The 19,773-nt window shown below is 44.2% G+C and overlaps 1 protein-coding gene across 3 annotated transcripts in view; it reads right to left on the bottom strand.

Moving 5' to 3' along the window:
- MOCOS (molybdenum cofactor sulfurase) overlaps positions 1-19,773 on the bottom strand; it is a 47,298-nt gene that overhangs the window by 17,081 nt on the left and 10,444 nt on the right. For all 3 annotated transcript variants that reach the window (XM_019740835.3, XM_088797961.1, XM_088797960.1), the window contains exons 4-9: positions 18,298-18,939; positions 15,077-15,153; positions 12,926-13,125; positions 11,044-11,160; positions 8,942-9,403; positions 4,430-4,592 (exon numbers count right to left, since the gene is read on the bottom strand). In XM_019740835.3, coding sequence (XP_019596394.3) covers positions 4,430-4,592; positions 8,942-9,403; positions 11,044-11,160; positions 12,926-13,125; positions 15,077-15,153; positions 18,298-18,939 — 1,661 coding nt within the window. The remainder of the gene's footprint in view (positions 1-4,429; positions 4,593-8,941; positions 9,404-11,043; positions 11,161-12,925; positions 13,126-15,076; positions 15,154-18,297; positions 18,940-19,773) is intronic.

Genomic DNA, 19,773 nt, shown 5'->3' with positions numbered 1-19,773 from the left:
TCCTTTCCTTACATTCTGGAGTAAACCCTACGTAGTCATGATATATATTTGTATCCTTCAGGGAATAGAAAGTGGAGTAATCCACTCAACTCTTTTTGGATGTTAATATCCTGGGTACCTGAACTTGAACAAAAAAAGTACAATAAAAGAAGGTGACATATCAATCTCACTAATAAAAATAGTTACAAAGCTAGTATCGAAATATCAGCAAACCAAGTGTATCAAAAAATCATTGCCAAGTAGTGGTCCCTTCCCCCAGGAGTGCAAGAATTGCTCAGTCCTAGACAATCTACTGATATAAGACATCACGCGAATAAAAGAAAAATATGATAACCAACAGATGCAGAAAAAGCATTCAATAAGAATTGACTATTAGTCATAAAACTTTTGGCTAAATAAGAAAAGAACTACTTTAGCCTGATAAATCAATCACATACCCACAGTAAACATCATTCTTATTTTTGAGACATTAGAAGCATTCAATTCAAAGCAGTACTAAAAAAGGATATCTTCCATCACAGCTCCAAGATTATATGAGAAGGCCTAACCAAAAAAGTAAGAAAAAGAAAAAAGAAATAAAAATTACAAAGGACGATAAACTATCATTGTTAGAGGATGATGTGCCTATTTACATAGAACATGCAAGAAAATCTTCAGACCAACTAATAAAACTAACAGGAACTCAGAAGTACTGTGTATAACATTGATATACAAAAATCAGTAGTGTTACTATATGGTATTAATAACCAATTAAAACATTTAATAGAAAAAATAGTATTCAATATGCTCCAATAAGCTATTATATAACCAAAAAATGTGAAAAATTTTCTGGAAAATATTATTAAAATTTTGGAGTAATTAAAGAAGCCTTAAATGAAGAGAGATACTATTTACACGTAAAAGACTCAATATTACATGACATAAATTCTCCTGAAATGAATATATGACATTACAATCAAAATATCATTACAAATATATAATTGCAGAATATGTGATTTTGCAATCAAAATCCCAACGGGACACACCAATGAAATACAGCGATTGTCCAAATGGATAAAAAAAAACAGCATCAGCCAACTATCGGCTGGATACAAGCCACTCACTTCAAATATAATGATACAGGCAGATTAAAAGTAAAATGGAGCTGTGGCGAAGATGAAAAGACAACACACAAAATGGGAGAAAATATTTGAAAATCATAGATCTGAACAGGGATTTGCATCAAGATTATATGTATAAAGAACTCCCACAACTCAATAATTCAAAAATAAATAAGCAAAGAACTTGAATAGATGTTTTTCTGAAGAAGATACACAAATGGCTGATAAACACATGAAAAGATAGCCAACATCAGTTAGGGAAATGCAAATCAAAGCCACTTGAGGTACCACTACATACCCACCAGGATGACTATTAAAAAACAATAACAGAAAATAACAAGTGTTGAACAGGGTGTGGAGAAATTGAAACCTTCATACATTGTTGGTGGGAATGTAATGTTGATGCAGCCACTTTGGAAATGTTAAAAATAGAGTTCCCACATGACCTAGCAAATCCACTCCTAGGTACCATATTTTGCATGTATAAATGCATGCACATTTTTGGCCCAAACTCCAGGGAAAAAAATCTTTTGTTTTAATTTTTTAATGCAAATTTTTACTTGTTTACATTTAGGTACTTGTTTTTTGTATTATAAAGGAATTTTAGCATTTATTTTTTAACATATTATGGTACAAGAAATTTTATGTAACAAATAATTACAGAACACAAGAACAGATACAAGGTACAAGAAATCTTATGTACCGGTAACTAATTTATGATATTTACGCATCATAGAAGGCCAAGAACTCTTCATTGTTACAAGTTCGTCCTCAGTTCAACAAAACCGACTATCATAGTCCAGAGTATTATTTTGCTTATGGATATAATTATTGATTTCTAGAGTTACACTTTTAACTCATAAGCATAAATAAAAGAATTCAAAACATTTATATAGATATGGAATTAATACTACCCATGTACAACACGCATCCTTATTTTTCCCTCACAAATTTGGGCAAAAAAGTGCACATTATACATGGCAAATTACGGTATATATCCAAGATAATTTGTACACAAATATTCAGCATTATTCATAATAGCCAGAAAGTAGAAACAATCTAAATATCCTTCAACTGACAGAGGATTAAAAAAAATGGTATGTCCATTCATTGGAATATTATTCAACAATATGAATGACCCTTGAAAACATTATGCTGAGTGAAAAGAGCCAGTTACTTATTGTATGATTCCATTTATATAAAACATCCAGAATAGATAAATCCATAGAAACAAAAAAGAAGATTAGTGGTTGCCAGGGCATGGGCATGAGGTTAGAAATGGGGAGTGACTATTAATGGATACGGTATTTCCCTTTCAGGGTTCCCTTTCGGGTAAGATTGACTGTGGTGATGGTTGTACAACCTTGTGAATATACCAAAAAAGCCACTGAACTGTATACTACTTCAAATAGATACGTTTTATGGTATGTTAAATAAGTACCAATAAAGCTAGAAGAAATAAATAAAAGAGTAGAAAACAATATACCCTGCAAACACTAATCAAAAGAGAGCTGAATGGCTACATTAATATTAGACAAAGAATTTCATACTTCACAAAAAAGAAACACAGAAAATTACCATGTATAAAGACAGATATTACTTAAAAAGAGAACTGAACAAGATGACATAATAATACTAAGTGAAGCAAAAACTAACAACTTTAGGAAAAACAGATAAATCCACAATTTCAACACTCCTCTCTCAGTAATCAACAGAACTAGTAGTTAGAAAAAATCAGCAAGTATATAGAAAAATAGCAAAATGGTACAGTCATTCTAGAGAATGGTTTGGCAGTTTCTTTTAAAGGTAAACATACACTTACCATATGAGCCAGCAATCCATTCCTAAGTATTTTTTCGAGAGAAATGAAAACTTCTGTTCACCCAAAAACCTAAACATGAATGTTTATAGCAGCTCTATCTATAATTGCTCAAAACTAGAAACAACCAAAATGCCCATCAACAGATAAATAGATAAACACATCCCGGTATATCCATATAGTAGAGCACTACTCAGCAATAAAAAGGAATGAACTACTGACACATGCAATAACTTAGATGGATCTCAAAGGCAGCATGCCGAGTGAAAGAAACCAATCTCAAAAAAGCATATATTGTATGATTCTATTTATATAACATTCTCAAAACAATACAACTGTAGTAAAAGAGAACAGATCTGATTGTCAGGTGTTAAGGGTGTGGGGCAGAGAGACCACAAAGGGAGAGCATGAAGGAGTTTTCGGGGGTGATGGAACTGTTTTGTATCTTGATTGTGGGAATGCCTACACTGTGCGTGTGTTAAATTCACACAGGGAAATGGGAAAGAATAGCCAAGGCCATGTGGAAGAATGAGGCAGGACGTGCCCTACCAGATATCAAGACTTGTTCTATAGCTCTAATAATAACCCTGACCTGTTGGTTCAAAGCAAACTAAACCACTGGAACAGAACGGAACATCCACAGCCAAAAAAAACATAATTGTGAATGTATGGAAACGTGATGTATCACAAAAGTAAAGCTACAAATGGAAAATTCGATACATGGTATGTGGGGTGTGGGAGGAGGAGGAGTGAGACCAGGGAGGAGTACACAGGGAATTTCAGCTACATCTGCAATGTTGTTTCATTTCTTAAAGGGAGGAGGAAGAAGAGGACAGGGAAGAGGAAGGTGGGTAGGAGGAGAGGGGGAGGGGGAATCTGACGCAAATGTGGCCAGATGCCAAGATTTGCTAAAATTCAGCGCTGTAATTGTGTATTATGTTCTTCTCTACACCTGTGCTGTCCATCACTGTAGCCACTCACGACATGTAGCAAATTTAAATTAATTAAAGTTAAATAAAATTTAAAATTCAGTTTCCGAGTTCCACTAGCCACATTTCAAGTGCTCAGTGGCCACATGTGACTGGTAACGACCAAACTGGACAATGTAAATAGCGAACATTTCCATCATGACAAAAAGTTCCACTGGACAGAGCTAGACTACACTTCCATACACATTGGATAATTTATACTAAAACTCCGCATAGAAGAAGTAAAGTTTATAGTACATGTTACGATGAGTGAAGGAAACAAAAGGAATATAAGTGAAAAGGATATCATATAATTTCAAAGTGATACCTCTTTCCTTTCTGATTCGACCGTCGGATCTTTACCTCTTTCCAGAAAATTCCCATAACAACAAGCGGAACAAACTTTTTGTTGTCTCTTCTAGATATCATTTCACTGACTTTAGGGTTATTTTAATATTTGGGAAAGCCATTATTTTGCTTTCAGACGAGTATAAAAGCTACTCTTGACAGCCACGTTGTGAAAATGCACCCAGTTTTCACACCTGTGGCTTTGATGACCATGATCCTTTGCTGTAGGTCGATGAAGGGCTGGATCAGGCAGAGCCGGGGCTCTTGCTTCTGACTCAGGCAAATGCCGTTGTGATTCACAACCATCCAGCTACGGTCGTATAGCAGCCCTTGATTTCCTACAGGCCACCTGGTCACCTAAACAAAAAGGGAAGCACATTTTAGGCCAGGGCTGCTCAGAAATGATCTTCACATTACTGCACAGTGGCTGCACAAATACAGCTGAACTTGAGGAATGCAGCACATACTCTTGAAGGAAGGAAGGGAGGCAGAGAAGGAAGGAAAACAAGAAAACAATGCCAAGGAGTCTGTGTTGGACCTAGATATCTTCCACTCACCCTACAGATCCACTTTCAACCTTTCTCCACCTCAACCTGTTCTTTTAAGGGGGTGATGCATGTTCATGGTACAACATTCAGAGAGAACAAGGGTGTATGTGAAAAGTAAGTCCCCTTCTCCCCCGTCTCCCCTCCCCACAGTCTCCCTCACTCTTGCTTTCCGTATGTCTGCACAGCGGTGATGCCGGAACAGGCAGATCCTGCTCCTACAGACATATTTCTTGCACAACCTGTGGCTACACTGCACTGGTCACTGAGTTGATCCACTTTAAGTGTGCATGTTTCCCTGAATTCTTCACATTTCCACAAAATTAAAACACAAATTACATCCAGGGCTCAGATCTTACATTCTGATGCCATTCTCCAACAAAAAGAACCAGAACTCCTTGGAGAAATAGTTGATTCTAGGGATGGGGCAAGAAATAGACATGAGAAGCCAGGGGCACCTTGCACTGCTAGAAAACTAAGGAAATACTCAAAAAACAAAATGTCAAAGGGATGCAGGAGTCAACTGAAAGTGTGTCCGATGGCCAAAACCAGAACAACTTGAATAATAATAATAATAATGTAGTATTTGATTATAACCCAAAATATAAAATAAATATCCATGAGCTCATACTGATATAAATGAATGAATGAATAAATAAATAAGGAAAGTCTTATATCAAGACTCTCTCATATAGAAGAATCCCAAAATAATCGCACAGATGCTCCTCCCTCAAAAAGGTGGAGCATAACTCCCTGCCCTTTGAATTTGGGCTACACTTAGTGACTTGCTTCCAAAGAGCGCAGTATGGAAATGGGGTGGAGAGGAGATTTTACAGGGAAGAAAGCTGGCAAACACTAGCTCAGCCTGGTGCCTGAGGTTTACATCAACAGTGATAAGTCATGTTGACAGTACAGACCCTGATACCACATGATGAGAATAGCACCTCACCTCTGTGGTCCTCCTGGGGGGGCGGGAGGGATTCCCTTAACTCCACTGTAGTCATGAGAAAGACATCAGACAAACCCAAACGGAGGAACATTCCAAAAATACCTGACCAGTACTCCTCAAAACTGTCCAGCACTGTGGATCTGTAGGCGGCCCCTCCTGGACCCACACAGGGGATGTCCCTGCCTTAAGATGAGGGCCACTGTACCCACAATTCTCCTCTCCTGGTCTGAGGGAAGCAGCTAAGACAAGTATTAGTGGACCCTTCTGATGTCTGTGATTTGGCCAAAGATCATGGGCCTCAGAGCATGCGTCAGGCCCTCGTCCTGGTCAACTCAGGCTGGCATCCGGGTCTCAATTCCCATTCGTCAGTAGCACCGTGGTCCAGCGGTCAGACGATGCCAGAGACAATGGCCTCTTCTCCTTCCTCAGCAGCATGTAGACACCTGACCCTCCCACCTACTTCCGGGCACACTGACTCCTCTCCTCTCCCACAGCTGCTCCTCTCAGTCTCCTCTGCCTGCTCCTCCTCTCCCCCAACTGGCCAATATTAGGGCAACTTGGGGCTCAGTTGAGGCCCTTTCTTCTCTACGCACCCTCTCCCTGTTTCATATCACCCATTCCCCAGACAAGTAGCTCCAAACGCTGAGGTCTCCCCATCTCTCGCTCCAGCCCAGCCCTCCCCTCTGAGTGTCAGACTCACACATCCACAGGCACCTCGGACTTCCCTGTGCAACGCTGACCTCCAGTTCTCCCTCAGGCCCGCCCCTCCCCCAGCCTTCTCCACTTCATCAGCAACATCGCTATAGTCCCAGCAGCTCCAGTCCTTCTATGCTCCTTCTTCACCCTCACACCCCACCTCCATCCCATTGACGCTATTAACACAATATTTCGATATTTTTTATTTCTCTCCACCTCAGCTGCCACTTCAGTCCAGGGTTTCAGCAAACTGTGGCCCACAGACCACATCCAACCCACTGACTGTTTTTATAGAGCTTTGTTGAACCACATGTGTGCTCATTCGTAATGTATAGTCTGTGACTGCTTTCATGCTACAACGGGCAGAGCTGACTAGTCACAACAGAGACTGCACAGCCTGCAAAGTCTAGAATAGCCCCTGGGGCCCTTGCCAACAAGTAATTGTGGCTTTAATATAATCTACTATCATCTCTTGCCTGGACTATTGTCATGTCTCCTAGCTGATCTCTGTTTCCTCCCTCACTCTCCCATAAGACAGTCTCTACTCAGCAGCTGGTAAGAGCTTTCTAAAACAAAAATGAGACCAAGTAACTCCCTTGCTGAAACCCCTTTAAGCTTAGACTAATTCCACTTAGACTAAAATCACTAAACGATGTAGCGCTATGTAATCTAGTCCCTGCTTACCACATGTCATAACACTCAGCCTCTTCCCCACTCCCCACTCTTTGGCCACATGACTTTCTTTCAGTTTTTCCAATGTACCAGGCTCTTTCTCACCTCAGGGTCTCCTCACATGCTGTTCCCTCTGCCTGGAATGCTCTTCCCCCTCTCTGTGTGCCTGACTCCCAGGTCTTCAGATTAAATGTCCCTTCCTCAAGAAGCCTTTCCTACCCCTCCAAATATAATCTAAGTATCCCACTGCAATGGACTAAATGTTTGCGTCCTCCAAATTTCATGTTAAAATCCTAACCTCCAGTGTGAGGTTATTAGGAGGTGGGACCTTTGGGAGGTTAGTAGGTCATGAGGGTGGAGCCCTCATGAATGGGATTAATGTTCTCATAAAAGAGACCTCAGAGAGCTCCCTTGCCTCTACCTCCATGTGAGGACACAGCAGGAAGACAAGCATCTATGAAACAGAAAGTGAGCCCTCACTAGACACAATCTGCCAGTGCCTTGATCTTGGACTTCCAGCCTCTAGAAGTGTTAAAAATAATTTCTGTTATTTATAAGCCACCCAATTGGTGGTACTTCGCTATAGCAGCCCAAATGGACTAAGACAGCCACCCATCGGAATTCTCTCCAGCATACCCCACCTTTTGCCTTCTTGGCACTTATCAGCAGTGTGATTCCATTCACTTGGGTAGTGTTTGGTCTTGTAGCTGTTTGCCTCTGAAACACTGCCCTCCCTTCTCTTTTGTTCATCATTGTATAACAGGTTCTGGCCTGGTAGGTAACACGTGTTCAGTATATAGTTTTTGAATGTGCAGATGGATGAAAGACCTTTAGCAAAATATGAAACCTTACTGAGCCTCAGTATCCTTATCTGTAAAATGGGACACTAATTCCTGCCCATGCTACCTAAGCAATGTGGCTGTCCTATGGAATATGACCTATCTGTGAAAACAGAGTCCTAATATACACGGGAAACATGGACACCTCACCTGCCTCCATTTGGAAGTGGAGGTGAACTTGCTTGTTTATGGCCTCAGACTGGAGGACAGGCTCCCATGGGACCACCCTGAAATGCAGGTAATAAACAGTCCTGACCGTGGTATGTCCAACCAGGAGCCAGGGAGCCTGTCATCCAAAAGGTTTAGGAGTCTGGGATATTTGACTGGGACTTGGGATAGACTGATTATAGAAAGATAGCCTCAGGTTGGCCACAGCAGGTGGTGTCAGGGCTGGCTGGCCAGCCAAGGAAGACGCTCCAGCCTCCCAGCTTGGGCGATTACCAGGCGAGCATATTTTAAAGTATAACGTAGTTTACTTCCATGGGGAGGGCTGAGCAGAACAAGTCACGTAAGAGCACCCAAGGAGTCAGCAGACCTGGGTTCAAATTCTTGTTCTATCACTTATCAGCAGGTAACCTGGGTAAAAACCTTAAATTGAGTAGCTCTCAGGCTCTATATCTATAAAATGGGGATGATATTACCATGTACCTTGTACAACTGTTTTAAGAATCATATGAAAAAAGCATAGAAAATGTGTCAGCAGGGAGCCAACCCATGCATTCAGTGAAAGTTACATCCATCATTAACAGTAACTAGGTGTTTACCGCTCAGAAACAGGGTCCTCTCAGGGGTCCCCACAAACAGAGCCATGTTAGAAAGTCAGCCCAAACCAAGAAAGGCAGAACGAGAATAGCTCTTCTTAAATCACAATACTCTGAATATGAGTGGGATTTTCTGCATGCTTTTCTTCACTTTCTGTACGTTTTCTTTCACTGTGTCAAAAAATAACATAAAATAAACAAACAAACCAAAAGGCAGTGTCTGTGCTGCCATTAAAACCCTTACCTCAAACGCAGCACAGGATTTGATGGGGTAGAGGTAAAGGTTGGTGATGACATGTGGCCCAACGCCTCCATTCAGGATGCCGGTAGCTTTCTCTGAAGGCGTCTGCTGCATCCTGTTGGCCTCCAGCACAGGTGGGCACAAACCCACAGCATCCATAGCTGTGAGCAAGTCACTCCAAACCCTGGAGTCTGTGCGAGTATCTTCCTGAGAGGAGGGCCTACATCTGCTCACGGTGGCAGTCACAGCGTTCTGAGCCTCACTCTCTGCCAGTGGGGCTCCAGCCTCCCCGGGAGCGGCCTGAGGGATAGCCTGGCCACTTGACGGGCGCAGTCGGGTTGCTATGATGAACCTGAGAAAGGCTTGGGCATCCTGAAGTGTAGACATGTATCCAAATGAAATCCTCACCGATCCCGTAGGCTGCCCATCTATGAGGTCCACGTCATCTCCACAGACATGACCAGCCTAGAAGAAAAGGGAAATAAATCAGCCAGAGTGACTCATTTCTCATGGGCCTATTGGAAACATTTGTAAAACAAATTTTCTTCATTTTATGAAACAAAATTGACCCAGAAAATAGAACTGCAGCGATAATATGTGGGGTGTGCCTAAGACATAGCTCCATAGGGGGTGGGGGGTGGGAGATGAGGGTAAGGGGGATCAAATACATGGTGATGGAAGGAGAACTGACTCTAGATGGTGAACACACAATGGGATTTATAGATGATGTAATACAGAATTGTACACCTGAAATCTATGTAATTTTACTAACAATTGTCACCCCAATAAATTAAAAAAAAAAAAAAAGACATAGCTCACAAGCACAGGGGCTCACTTTCTAGATCTCACTTTGCTTATGTAAACTGGGGTCAACACCAATCTCAAGGAGTCATTCAAGAGTTTAAAAGAGGGGGGGCCAGTTAGCTCAGTTGGTTAAAGCGTGGTGCTGATAACACCAATGTTGCCAGTTGGATCCCCGCATGGGCCATTGTGAGCCGCGCCCTCCTTAAAAAAAAAAAGAAAAAAAAAAAAAAGAGTTTAAAAGAAGTATTTACTGATAGCTGCACACAGAGCCAACTCACAGAGGTATCAAAGACGGACCAAAGTTTTAGAAACACTGAGGGGTCAACCTTTTGGTCTTCCCAGAGCCGAGGTGGGAGAAACACCTGCTGGCCACTTCCTGTAACCGCTCAGAACCAAAGGGAGGCCTGCACCCCTGAGAGCCGCCCTTTGACAAGAGGCCAAGAAAGAGATGCTTGCCCCCAGGAACGACCAGCCTGAGGCCACTACAAAGAGCAAAGGCAGCATGAAAGCTCCTGCTGGGAGGTGGGGAGAGAAAAGCAGGAGGTCCCTAAGCCTGGCTGCTGCTGTTGATCACTGTCCCGGACACCTTCCTCCCCCGGTGCTGAGCCCAGGTCAGTCACACACAGAGGCGGCCAGGGCATTCCACAGGATCAAATATTATACCCGGAACTTCATTTGTTTGTGTTCTGAGCTTCCCTCTCTCTCTTTTTAATAAAACCCAGTTCATGGTTGGTTGGGATCTAGTACATACAACAGTTAGTGGCAACCAAAGAAACTCAAGTTACAAAACTATTCCAAAATAAATAAGGGCTGTTTGCCACTCAAACTATTCTTATGAAATAGTTCAAAACAGGCTGTACCCTGAAGTGAAAAACCTCTGCCTGGAGGGAGACAGGGAAGGAGGGGATTCTGACAGATGCAGAATGCCCCCTGGAGGGGTTCCTCTCCTCACCTAGCCCAGCGACAAGCTAACACTACCTTGGAGATTTTACTCTGGTAGGACTGAATTAGGTAGTGGCCCTCTGCATGGATAAGAATATTCCCACATAAGCTCGCCCCCTGTTAAAATCCCTCTTCCATCTTTATATGTTTGCCCTCAAAGTAAAAAATGACTTCATAGAGATACTATCTTGAAGACTTTTCTATTTTTGTTGAACCCTTTTCCTCTGCACATCCACAGGGCGGGCGCAGAGAAATGAAGCAGCCGCCACCCCAGACACGTGGCCAGCCTCCAGTGTAGTTGGAGGTACCACCATTGGATCTTGCTGACGAGCATTTAGGACACAGGGTCTGGTACCAACCTGAAGATGCTTCTTGACCATCTCGTCACTTATCCCCAGGTGCCTCTGGCAGGCCCCAGTGTTACAGAAGCAGCCAGTTCGCACTTGGATGTTGTAAAGACTGGCCATTTTGTCCACCTGCAGGTTTAACGTGACATGGAACCAGTGTTAGAGATGTCCAGTTTTGCTTTGATTGCCTGGGAGAGAGTTCCAGATCAATATTTGGGCGTCTCTTTCCTAACAACAAAATGAGAATATGAGCCTGCAAGTTGGCTATCAAGTGCCATGATCTATCATGGGTTTATGAAACACAATTTATAACATGTTACTGATAATTAGTTTATCCAGTTGGGTTATAGACGTATACCTGAGAAAAGTGAAAAAAGCAAATTCAGGTCAAATTCCAAGTGAAGAGCTCACATGTAAAACAAACAATTCCATTAAAAAGTGGACAGAAGACCTGAATAGACATTTCTCCAAAAGAGACCTATAAATGACCGACAGGTACCTAAAAAGGTGCTCGACGTCACTAATCTCCAGGGAAATGCAAATTCGCTCTACCTGCCATAGCACACTTCACGGTCACCTGTCCGCCGTCCTCTATACTCCTCGGGAAATACAAACTCATTTTAGGTGCAAGAATGAAACTTAATTTACCAATGACCTAGAATACCATATTTAAGGAGGCAAACCTTCTCCCCTTAATGCATTTTCCACACACACCCCAAAAAAACATTTTAAATGACAAGCTTCTTTCCGGGTTTGTTGGGGCTGCTCCTGCAGGTGGGTGACCAAAGGGCTGTGGAGTATGCAGTCAACCTACCCAAGAGACCCCCTGGGGTTGTAGAGCAGCTGCCCCCAAACACCAGTGAAAACCGACATTTCCCCCTGAAGAATATTTCTTCAGTTTATTCCTCAGAAAGATTATGGTTATTCAGAAGAGGGGGGAAATTGATTCCTTAAGAAATGGATTTTGAGAAATTCAGGGTTTAACAAAGGTATACGGGGGTGGTGGCTTTCAAGGGAAGAAGGTCACCATCTTCCAAACTTATCTGATGATCAAATCTGCTCCTCACAGAGCAGCTGCAGGTACCTGGGTTGTGAAAAGGGCTTTGGGCTCCCCATGCCCAGTCTGTGACACCCCTTCTGATGACCACCTACCACCATGTCTGAGCACTTGGTGTGATTCTGGACTTTTCAATGGACTGGGCAGTAACTGTCTTATTCAACTGTGGCAAGGACTCAAGCAGTGCCCAACCTGAAAACCACTATTTGCACTGTTTTCATGAGACAATACATACACAGGGTGTATCTGCAGAAACTATTTTATAACCAACCTACCAAATCCTTTGAACTCATTCATGACTATGGCAGAAAACGGGCTTTTGTGATAGCAAGGACATGGTTTCTACTTGTCATAAAAGAGTTCTGAGTTCTAAGCAACATGCAAAGAAATAGAGGTGACAAGCCCATGATTTTGTGTGACACTGTGATATGGTCTCATGTATCGCTGGGGCCACCAAGCCATCTGTACATAACATGACCTCAGACGCGGTGTTCTCGCTACACTGCTTTTCTGTCTACACTATTGTAGGTGTTTTCCCCTGCTGACAAGCTCTCAGCTGTCCATTTCCCTGGTCAGAGACTCGGCCTGTCTCTTCCCACTTGAAATTGACCATTTCTGGCTGAATAAAGGGCGCTGAAGAACTACGTAGCCATGTTTGTCAGAATTGTGTGTCAACAAGAGTCTCGAAGAGCCAGTGGCCTCTGTCACCATGCATGGGCTTCCTAACAGCTACTGCAAGGGGACTTGACGGCAAATTTCAGACTGGAAAAGGCTGCAGAGTTCCAGACCAGAGTGATTCTCTTAGGAACAGGTCAGCAAGGCGAAAAGAAAACCCACCTGGGAATAACCAATGATGGTCCCATTGTCGTCGAGCACATTAAAATTGATGATTGGACCCTGAACCTCTGGGCTGCTGAAGTCAGAGTCGCTGTAAATCCGCACCACCGGGGCTCCGTTGGGGTACCGGAGAGAGGACAGGGCAGTGTAGGTGTACTGAGCCAAGGTGAAGGTGTGCTGTGTTATATTCTCCATTCCACCTCGAAAACAATTATGAGATGGCAAAGAGAATCAATAACTTAACAACAACTGCACTCACTTTTAAAACAATGAGATTATACCTGGCAAACTTGGACCTAATATTAATGATTTAAAATACTTGTAAATACTGTATAGGACTGCCCATAGAGTAAAGGTGTAGGTCTTTGATAATGGACAACAGTTTCCCGTTGCTGAATGTTTCCTAGGCACTCGTCATCCTCTTTATATATATATATATATATATGTATAACATTACTTAAGTATTTAGGCCCTTTGGTAGCAGATAGCCACAATGTACAATTTTGTCTTTAAATGTCTCATTTTTTGCTGTTTGTTTGTATTAGTGTTTAAATCATTTTAATATTATACGAAGCAATTAACATGCTACAACATGGATGGGTCTTAAAACACCTTACGCTAAGTGAAATAAGACAACAAAAAAGGACACATATTGTATTATGTCTCTTATACAAGAGGCATAATTCTATTTTATAGAATAGACGAATTTATAGAGACAGAAAGAATAGAGGTCATTAGGGGCTGAAAGGAGGGTAAATGGGTAGTTATTGTTTAATGGGTAGAGTTTCAGTTTCGGATGATGAAAAAGTCCTGGAGATGAAAATGATGATGGTTGCATAGAACGTACTTAATGCCACTGAGTTGTACACTTAAAAATTGCTTATTATCACACCCAGCAATGTTGACAACGATTCCTTAATGTCAAAAAAAATTTGCTAAACTGGTACATTTTATGTTATATATATTTTACAACAATCTTCTTTAAAAAGAGCAATTAAGTAGGAAAAATCAGGCTTTGCTTTTGGGGAAAATGATACTGTCAATCTGCTTCCGAAAGTGCCTCTGGCCCTCTCAGCCCCTGTCACATGCAGTTTGGGTACCTTGTTCATCGGTTTCCTTGGGAAAGTGCTCATTTCTCAGTGTCTGTCTTATGTGCTCTGTGTCCTGGATGATGCCCCTTTGCCTTCCTGCATCACCGTCAGGGGAGCCCTCCCTTCCTATGAACCCTCTCTGCTCCCAGTTGGGCTAAGGCTGAGGACCTACAGGGTCCCATTACTGTGGGGGAGAGAGAGAGAGAGAGAGAGAGAAAGAGAAAGGAATGTCCAACCACGAAGCCACGTCCATGATTCACCACAATCCCATCTCTGTATGGACGGTACAAGCAGTGCTCCCCCATTTCTCGAAGCTCAGTCTCTGGAAGGAGCACCCAGGAGCACAGCAGGATGGTGGATGCCTGACTCACCCGACAGAGGTTCTCCCAGTCATGTACCTTTAAGTCAAGCCCTATATGATGGGAAGTGGCATCTGTCTGTGTGTCAGCCTGTGGTGAGTGCCCCCATCTGTCCACGCACCCCAAGCGCTCATCAGGAAGGAAAATGTGCATCATTGCAAAGGCCAGTGGCAGAAACAATGGTGAGAAGCTCAAGGTGAGGTGTTAATATGTCCTGGGTTTAAATCCTAGCCCTCCCAATTGCCAGCTCCCTAGCCCTGGGGAAGACATTTAACCTCTCTGAGCATAAGCTAGCTTCGTGGATAAAGTAAGCTTATCATCGAGCTTCCCCGGGGGGCTGTAGGGCAATCCAGCAAAGTAACAGCTGAATAAGGTGTCAGGATCCGTAACCATTCCCAGGGCAGGAACTCAGGACAGTTCCTCTGCTCCTATGAAAGTATTAATCTCCTGATTTGGAATGTCTCTTACCTGTTAAAATGTTCTTTCAACTGACCAAAAAAAAAAAGCCTCAGTCTCTTAATCGTGCCTCAGAAGTCCTTTTGAAGTTCTTTCCAATCAGTTTCAACTGCATTCAGTGTACAATTGCCATGTGCCAATCACTCACACAGACTCTCTTTCATCTGAATCCTAGCTGTGCCAGGCCCCCCTCAAGGTCATGGGCAACAGGAGCAAATTCCACATGGAGAAAAACGTCCCCCTACCTGTGAGGCTCTCTAGGGCATCAAATCCATGTTTCAGTGCTATCACGTCAAGGAAAGAGATGGTGCCATCTTCAAACCTGTAACCATGGGGAAGGCAACAAGATTAAGCTGTGGCCAACTTCTCCATGTGCATTTTGTGGTAGGTAATGAGCTTTTAACTCTAGGCTCAGCCATCATCTGTGCATGCCTTCTCTCTGCTGCCTTACAAACCATTGCTCTCCCCCACAGGACAGAGGGTTTTGTATAGCAAGACCCGTCAGGCTGCCTCTGCCCCGGACCCACTCTGCAGCTTTCTCAGGATGGGCTGGCAGTGGTGACAAAAGGCCCTAAAAGATCATCACCATCTTGAGACATTAACAAATAGAGAGATGCTTTGCTGCCCCCAGGAAGACTTTGAACTTGACAAAACCTCAAGTGCTGTGGGTTCTTAAAATGCCACCCTTGACCCCAAGAGAGCACGACTGACAGGGCATCAATTCAGTGTTGATCAACCTTGTAGCTATAGGGTTCTTAACGAGAGTCCATGATTCCAAAGTCTGTAGAAACACAGGCTTTGGTAAAAACTAGGAGGCTCTCAATACAGCAGATGTATCCCTTCCCGATTATAAAAGTGTTGATTATGCTGGCATTTTAGAATTATTCACTTAGTCAAAATAATCATCAAATCTTGATTGTCCATGTACTTACTGTGTATCAGGCACTGTCCTAGGTGCTAAGGACGCGGCAGTGAACATAACAGGTAAAATCCCTGCCCTCACAGCATTTCCATTCTCCTGGGAGCATAGAAACTAGGAACAACAAGCAACAAACATGCAGAGAAAAGCCAAATAAGCAACAAGCCAGGTGGTGACAAGTGCAACGAAGATGCATAAGTCAGAGGGCTGGCAGCTGCTTTAGACAAGATGGTAAGGGAAGTCCTCTCCCAGGGAGCTCATTTGAGCAGAAACCAGGTGGGAGCAAGGGAAAAGGCTCATTTTTGAAACAGTTCAAGTCATGGTTTCCGGGGGAACAGCGTTCCGGGGAGAGAGTGCAGCAAACGCCCTGAGCGGCCCGAGCCTGGCACACCCCCCAACAGCAAGGAGGTCTGTGGAGCCAGGAGATAGTGGACAAGGCAGGGAGTGGTAGGAGAAATAGGTAGAGAGGTTCCACCCTGGATGGGAAAATGGGCTCCAGGGCGCTGAGCAGAGAGGAGTGACAGGAAGGGACCTAGGCTCTGACAAGATGCCTCTGGCTGCTGCAGGTGCGATGGGGAAGCTGGGAGACAATGAGCCGGTTTCAGCAAACATCGGGATAAAGGATGGTGACACACAGCAGCCTGACACAAGTGGAAGCTTTCAACGGAAATACTGTTGTGTTTTCATACTCTAGGGATAAGAGCTGCTCAAAGTATTGTTACTGCAATATTAATTTCTTTATAAAACTAATGGTAATTATTGGACAGACAGAATTCATAATGAATCAATAATGAATCAATTACTGATTGGTGAATCACTAATGAATTAGTGATTAACTTTTAATCAATTAAACATTAGCCAAGAATGATTTAAGTGATTAATTGATCACTACCAATTATTTATTCATCGATCATTAATAGGCTCTTGGGGGAAAGGGAGTTTTTTCGTTTCCATCAAAGGTTGTATCTCATTGGGTTATCAACTAGAAAAGATTAAGAACGTGGTCCAGGTACATGTTCAACGAACATTTGGGTTGGGTGTTAAATCTTTTGAGTTCTAGTCTTAAGTTCACAAGAAAACAATTAGGCTTCTACTGGAAAATAAACACATTCAGCTTTCTGAGAATCTTGGTGTGGCACGTGCTGCAAAGCAACCCATCCAAATCAAAGGAAAGCGGTCTGGCCCAGCCCCACCCACTCACCGTGCCCGCAAGGAGCTGCCCTACTGGCTCAACACAACTGGGCCTGTCGTTTCCTTTATACGCTGTGGAGCCTGTCATGCTCTTCTCACTTAGTTATACTGCATTACATGCTACATCATCACACTGGATTCCAAAGGTTTCAGCACAGCATTCCTGTTTCAGCATCCCCCAACTACGGACAAGTCCTAACACAAGAGGCATCAAATAGCCTTGTCATGTATCCTGGTGCTTCGCCTATATTAGCTCTAAAGCATCATCTCCTTTGAGAGACCTCCGTTAGAGGAAACACCCGAGGTGCACAGATCACGTCGCATCCCGTGTCCCCACAGCGGGTGTGCAGCGGAGCCGGCACTCACTCCCAGCTTGATCCTGCTTCAGGGTCCACACACTTGGCAGATGACTCTGCTGCCAAGGCCCCTTTCTGCAGGACCTTTGTGTCTACACCTGGCTCTGTGGGGGAGCTGAGCCACCTTCCCATCCAGGTGCTGGGCCTTGTCAGGTACCAGCAGGGTAACCAGCTCTCGGCCCCCACCCCAAGGCATCCCCCACCATTGGGCCCAGTGGAACCCTGGGTCAGCTACCATTTTCACCCTCTCACATATTCCACCTTACAGGTCCCAACCCTTGTCATCCGGGAAGTTCCTGGGCATAACCCACATCGCCTGCCCTGCAGCCTGAGAAAAACACGTATACCAACAAACCCCAGCATAGGCCAATGATAATAGATTGTTGCAAAAGTAACTGCAGTTTTTGCAATTATGTTTAACCTTTTAAACCACAATTACTTTCGCACCAACATACTATTTGAGGGCAAGTAGCTGCCTGCCCTCAGACATCCTTTGTAACTCACAATAGGTTCACAGAGACTGCTATGAACAGTGCCCCACAAGTCTAGTTTAATTGGTTCCTCTTATTAACTAGGCCCAAGCTGAGCTGATTCTAGCAGCAGAAAACCAGCTATGCCATCAAAGTGGATGCACACTTGTTCCAAGTCTTTCACATCACTGCTTTAGCCGCTGCCACCTCTTGTCAGCACCTGGTCAAAGGCCTAGCAGCCCACCCTCCTTCCTCTCTTGAGAGCCTTTCACCTCTTCGGCGCAAGGCCTTATCTGCAGGCCCTTGTTCTCCCACAAACGAGGGCAGAGTTCACTGAGCAGCCTGTGGCACACTCCCTCCACCTCTGCCTCCCAGAGCTGAGCCCTGCCACCAGCATCCATCCCTGCCAGCTGTGGCCCACTCCTCTGACCCCACTGTCCCAGCCCGGTCCCTTGCACAATCCTACAGGTGGCACAGGCCAGACTCCAGCCTTGCTGAACTCTGCCCAAGCCACTCCCACGGCGAGGTACCTTTCTGCCACCGACTGTCTTGGGATATAGAAATCTTCTCCTGCAAGGTATGCAGCAGCCGTGCCTCCTCCAAAGTAGGTTTTCCTCAGCAGAGGAGCCACACGGTTACGCACCAGCAGAGCGCCCAGGCCGGTGGGGAAGCCAAAGATCTTATAGAAGGAGATGGGGATGAAGTCGGCCTGGTGAACGGACAGGTCCAAAGATGAGGTGCTCACATAGGAGGCCGCGTCCAATAGCACGAACCACTGCCCCGGCGCACTCACAGGGCACGTCCGCCCAGACTGGACCTCTCCGATCCAGGACAGAGGGTATCTGGTTCCAGAAAAGTTACTCTGAGCTGGGTAACAGAAGAGATGAGGAAGCTGGCAGTCAGGGTCTCTGGCGGCAGCTCCCCGTTTCTCCGCCGACCACATGTCCTCTGGCCTGACAGGGATGGAAGGGACGTTCACGGATTTGGCCACCATCCTCATGCCCACCACGGAGGTGTGGCTGTCGGTGAGGTAACAGAACAGACTCCCGCTGCTCTCCTGGCCTGGGGACACCCACGGGAAGGCCTCTGCTACCAGTTTAAGAGCAGCCGTGCTCCCAGCTGTGAAAATCACACTGTAGTCCTCTGCGGAGGTGTGGAAGTGCGCCAGAATCCTGGAAGAAGCACAGCATGGCAGCAAAAACTTGGTCTTTCTCCATTGTGCAATGTTTGGAATTAGTCGCATTTCTACTATGATAGCTCCCTTCACAGCTAGGGAAAAACTCAGATAGGCTGAGACGCAATTGTGACGCCAGGATTCAAACTGGCAAAGTCACCTTGCTTCTCAAATCCCCACCTCACCCGGGATAAGACAATAAGCTGTAAGGACCTTCACCTTAGTGGAAAACGCCCCCTCCTTGGTCTGCTAGCCAGCTGTGCCCATAACAAGTTTTAAGGCATCAACTTGCTTCACGTTGCTTTTAATATTGGCCACCGAGTATCCTTTTCAAATTGGAAATCATTTGAAATTGCATCCATTCAAGTCACTTTAGTTACCCCTTGGAAATTATTTACCAAAAACCAATTATTACACGCAGAAAAATATAACGAGCTGTTTAACATGCAAATATTAGTAAAAAGGTGGGGAAAGATGAAAGATGCCTATTGAAATATGCAAATAAAAACCAGAGAAACTGTTTGTCGTCCCTCTGAAAGCAAGATTTAGGAACTTGGGTCACTCTTGATCACTCTGATCCCCAGGAATCCTGACCCCAGCCCAGAGCCACACACACCTGTGCACACCTGAGCTGCCTACCTGTGCTTCTGGTATGCCCTGCGGGGCACCCACTCACTCTTACCTTTCCACCCTCTGACCCTGATCTTTATCAATGTGCCTGTGTGGCCATTCAGCTGAATGTGGTCTTCCTGAAACCAACTCAGAACCTTTGTGGGATGCAGGCAGGTTGTAGGAAGGATGTCTATACACCTGGGAGTGCCCACCCCGGCTG

Source organism: Rhinolophus sinicus, chromosome 4 (genome assembly GCF_057876585.1).
Source record: "Rhinolophus sinicus isolate RSI-liver-muscle chromosome 4, RSI-T2T, whole genome shotgun sequence".
NCBI classification, from domain to species: Eukaryota; Metazoa; Chordata; class Mammalia; order Chiroptera; family Rhinolophidae; genus Rhinolophus; species Rhinolophus sinicus.
This window is presented reverse-complemented; position numbering and strand designations above follow the sequence as displayed.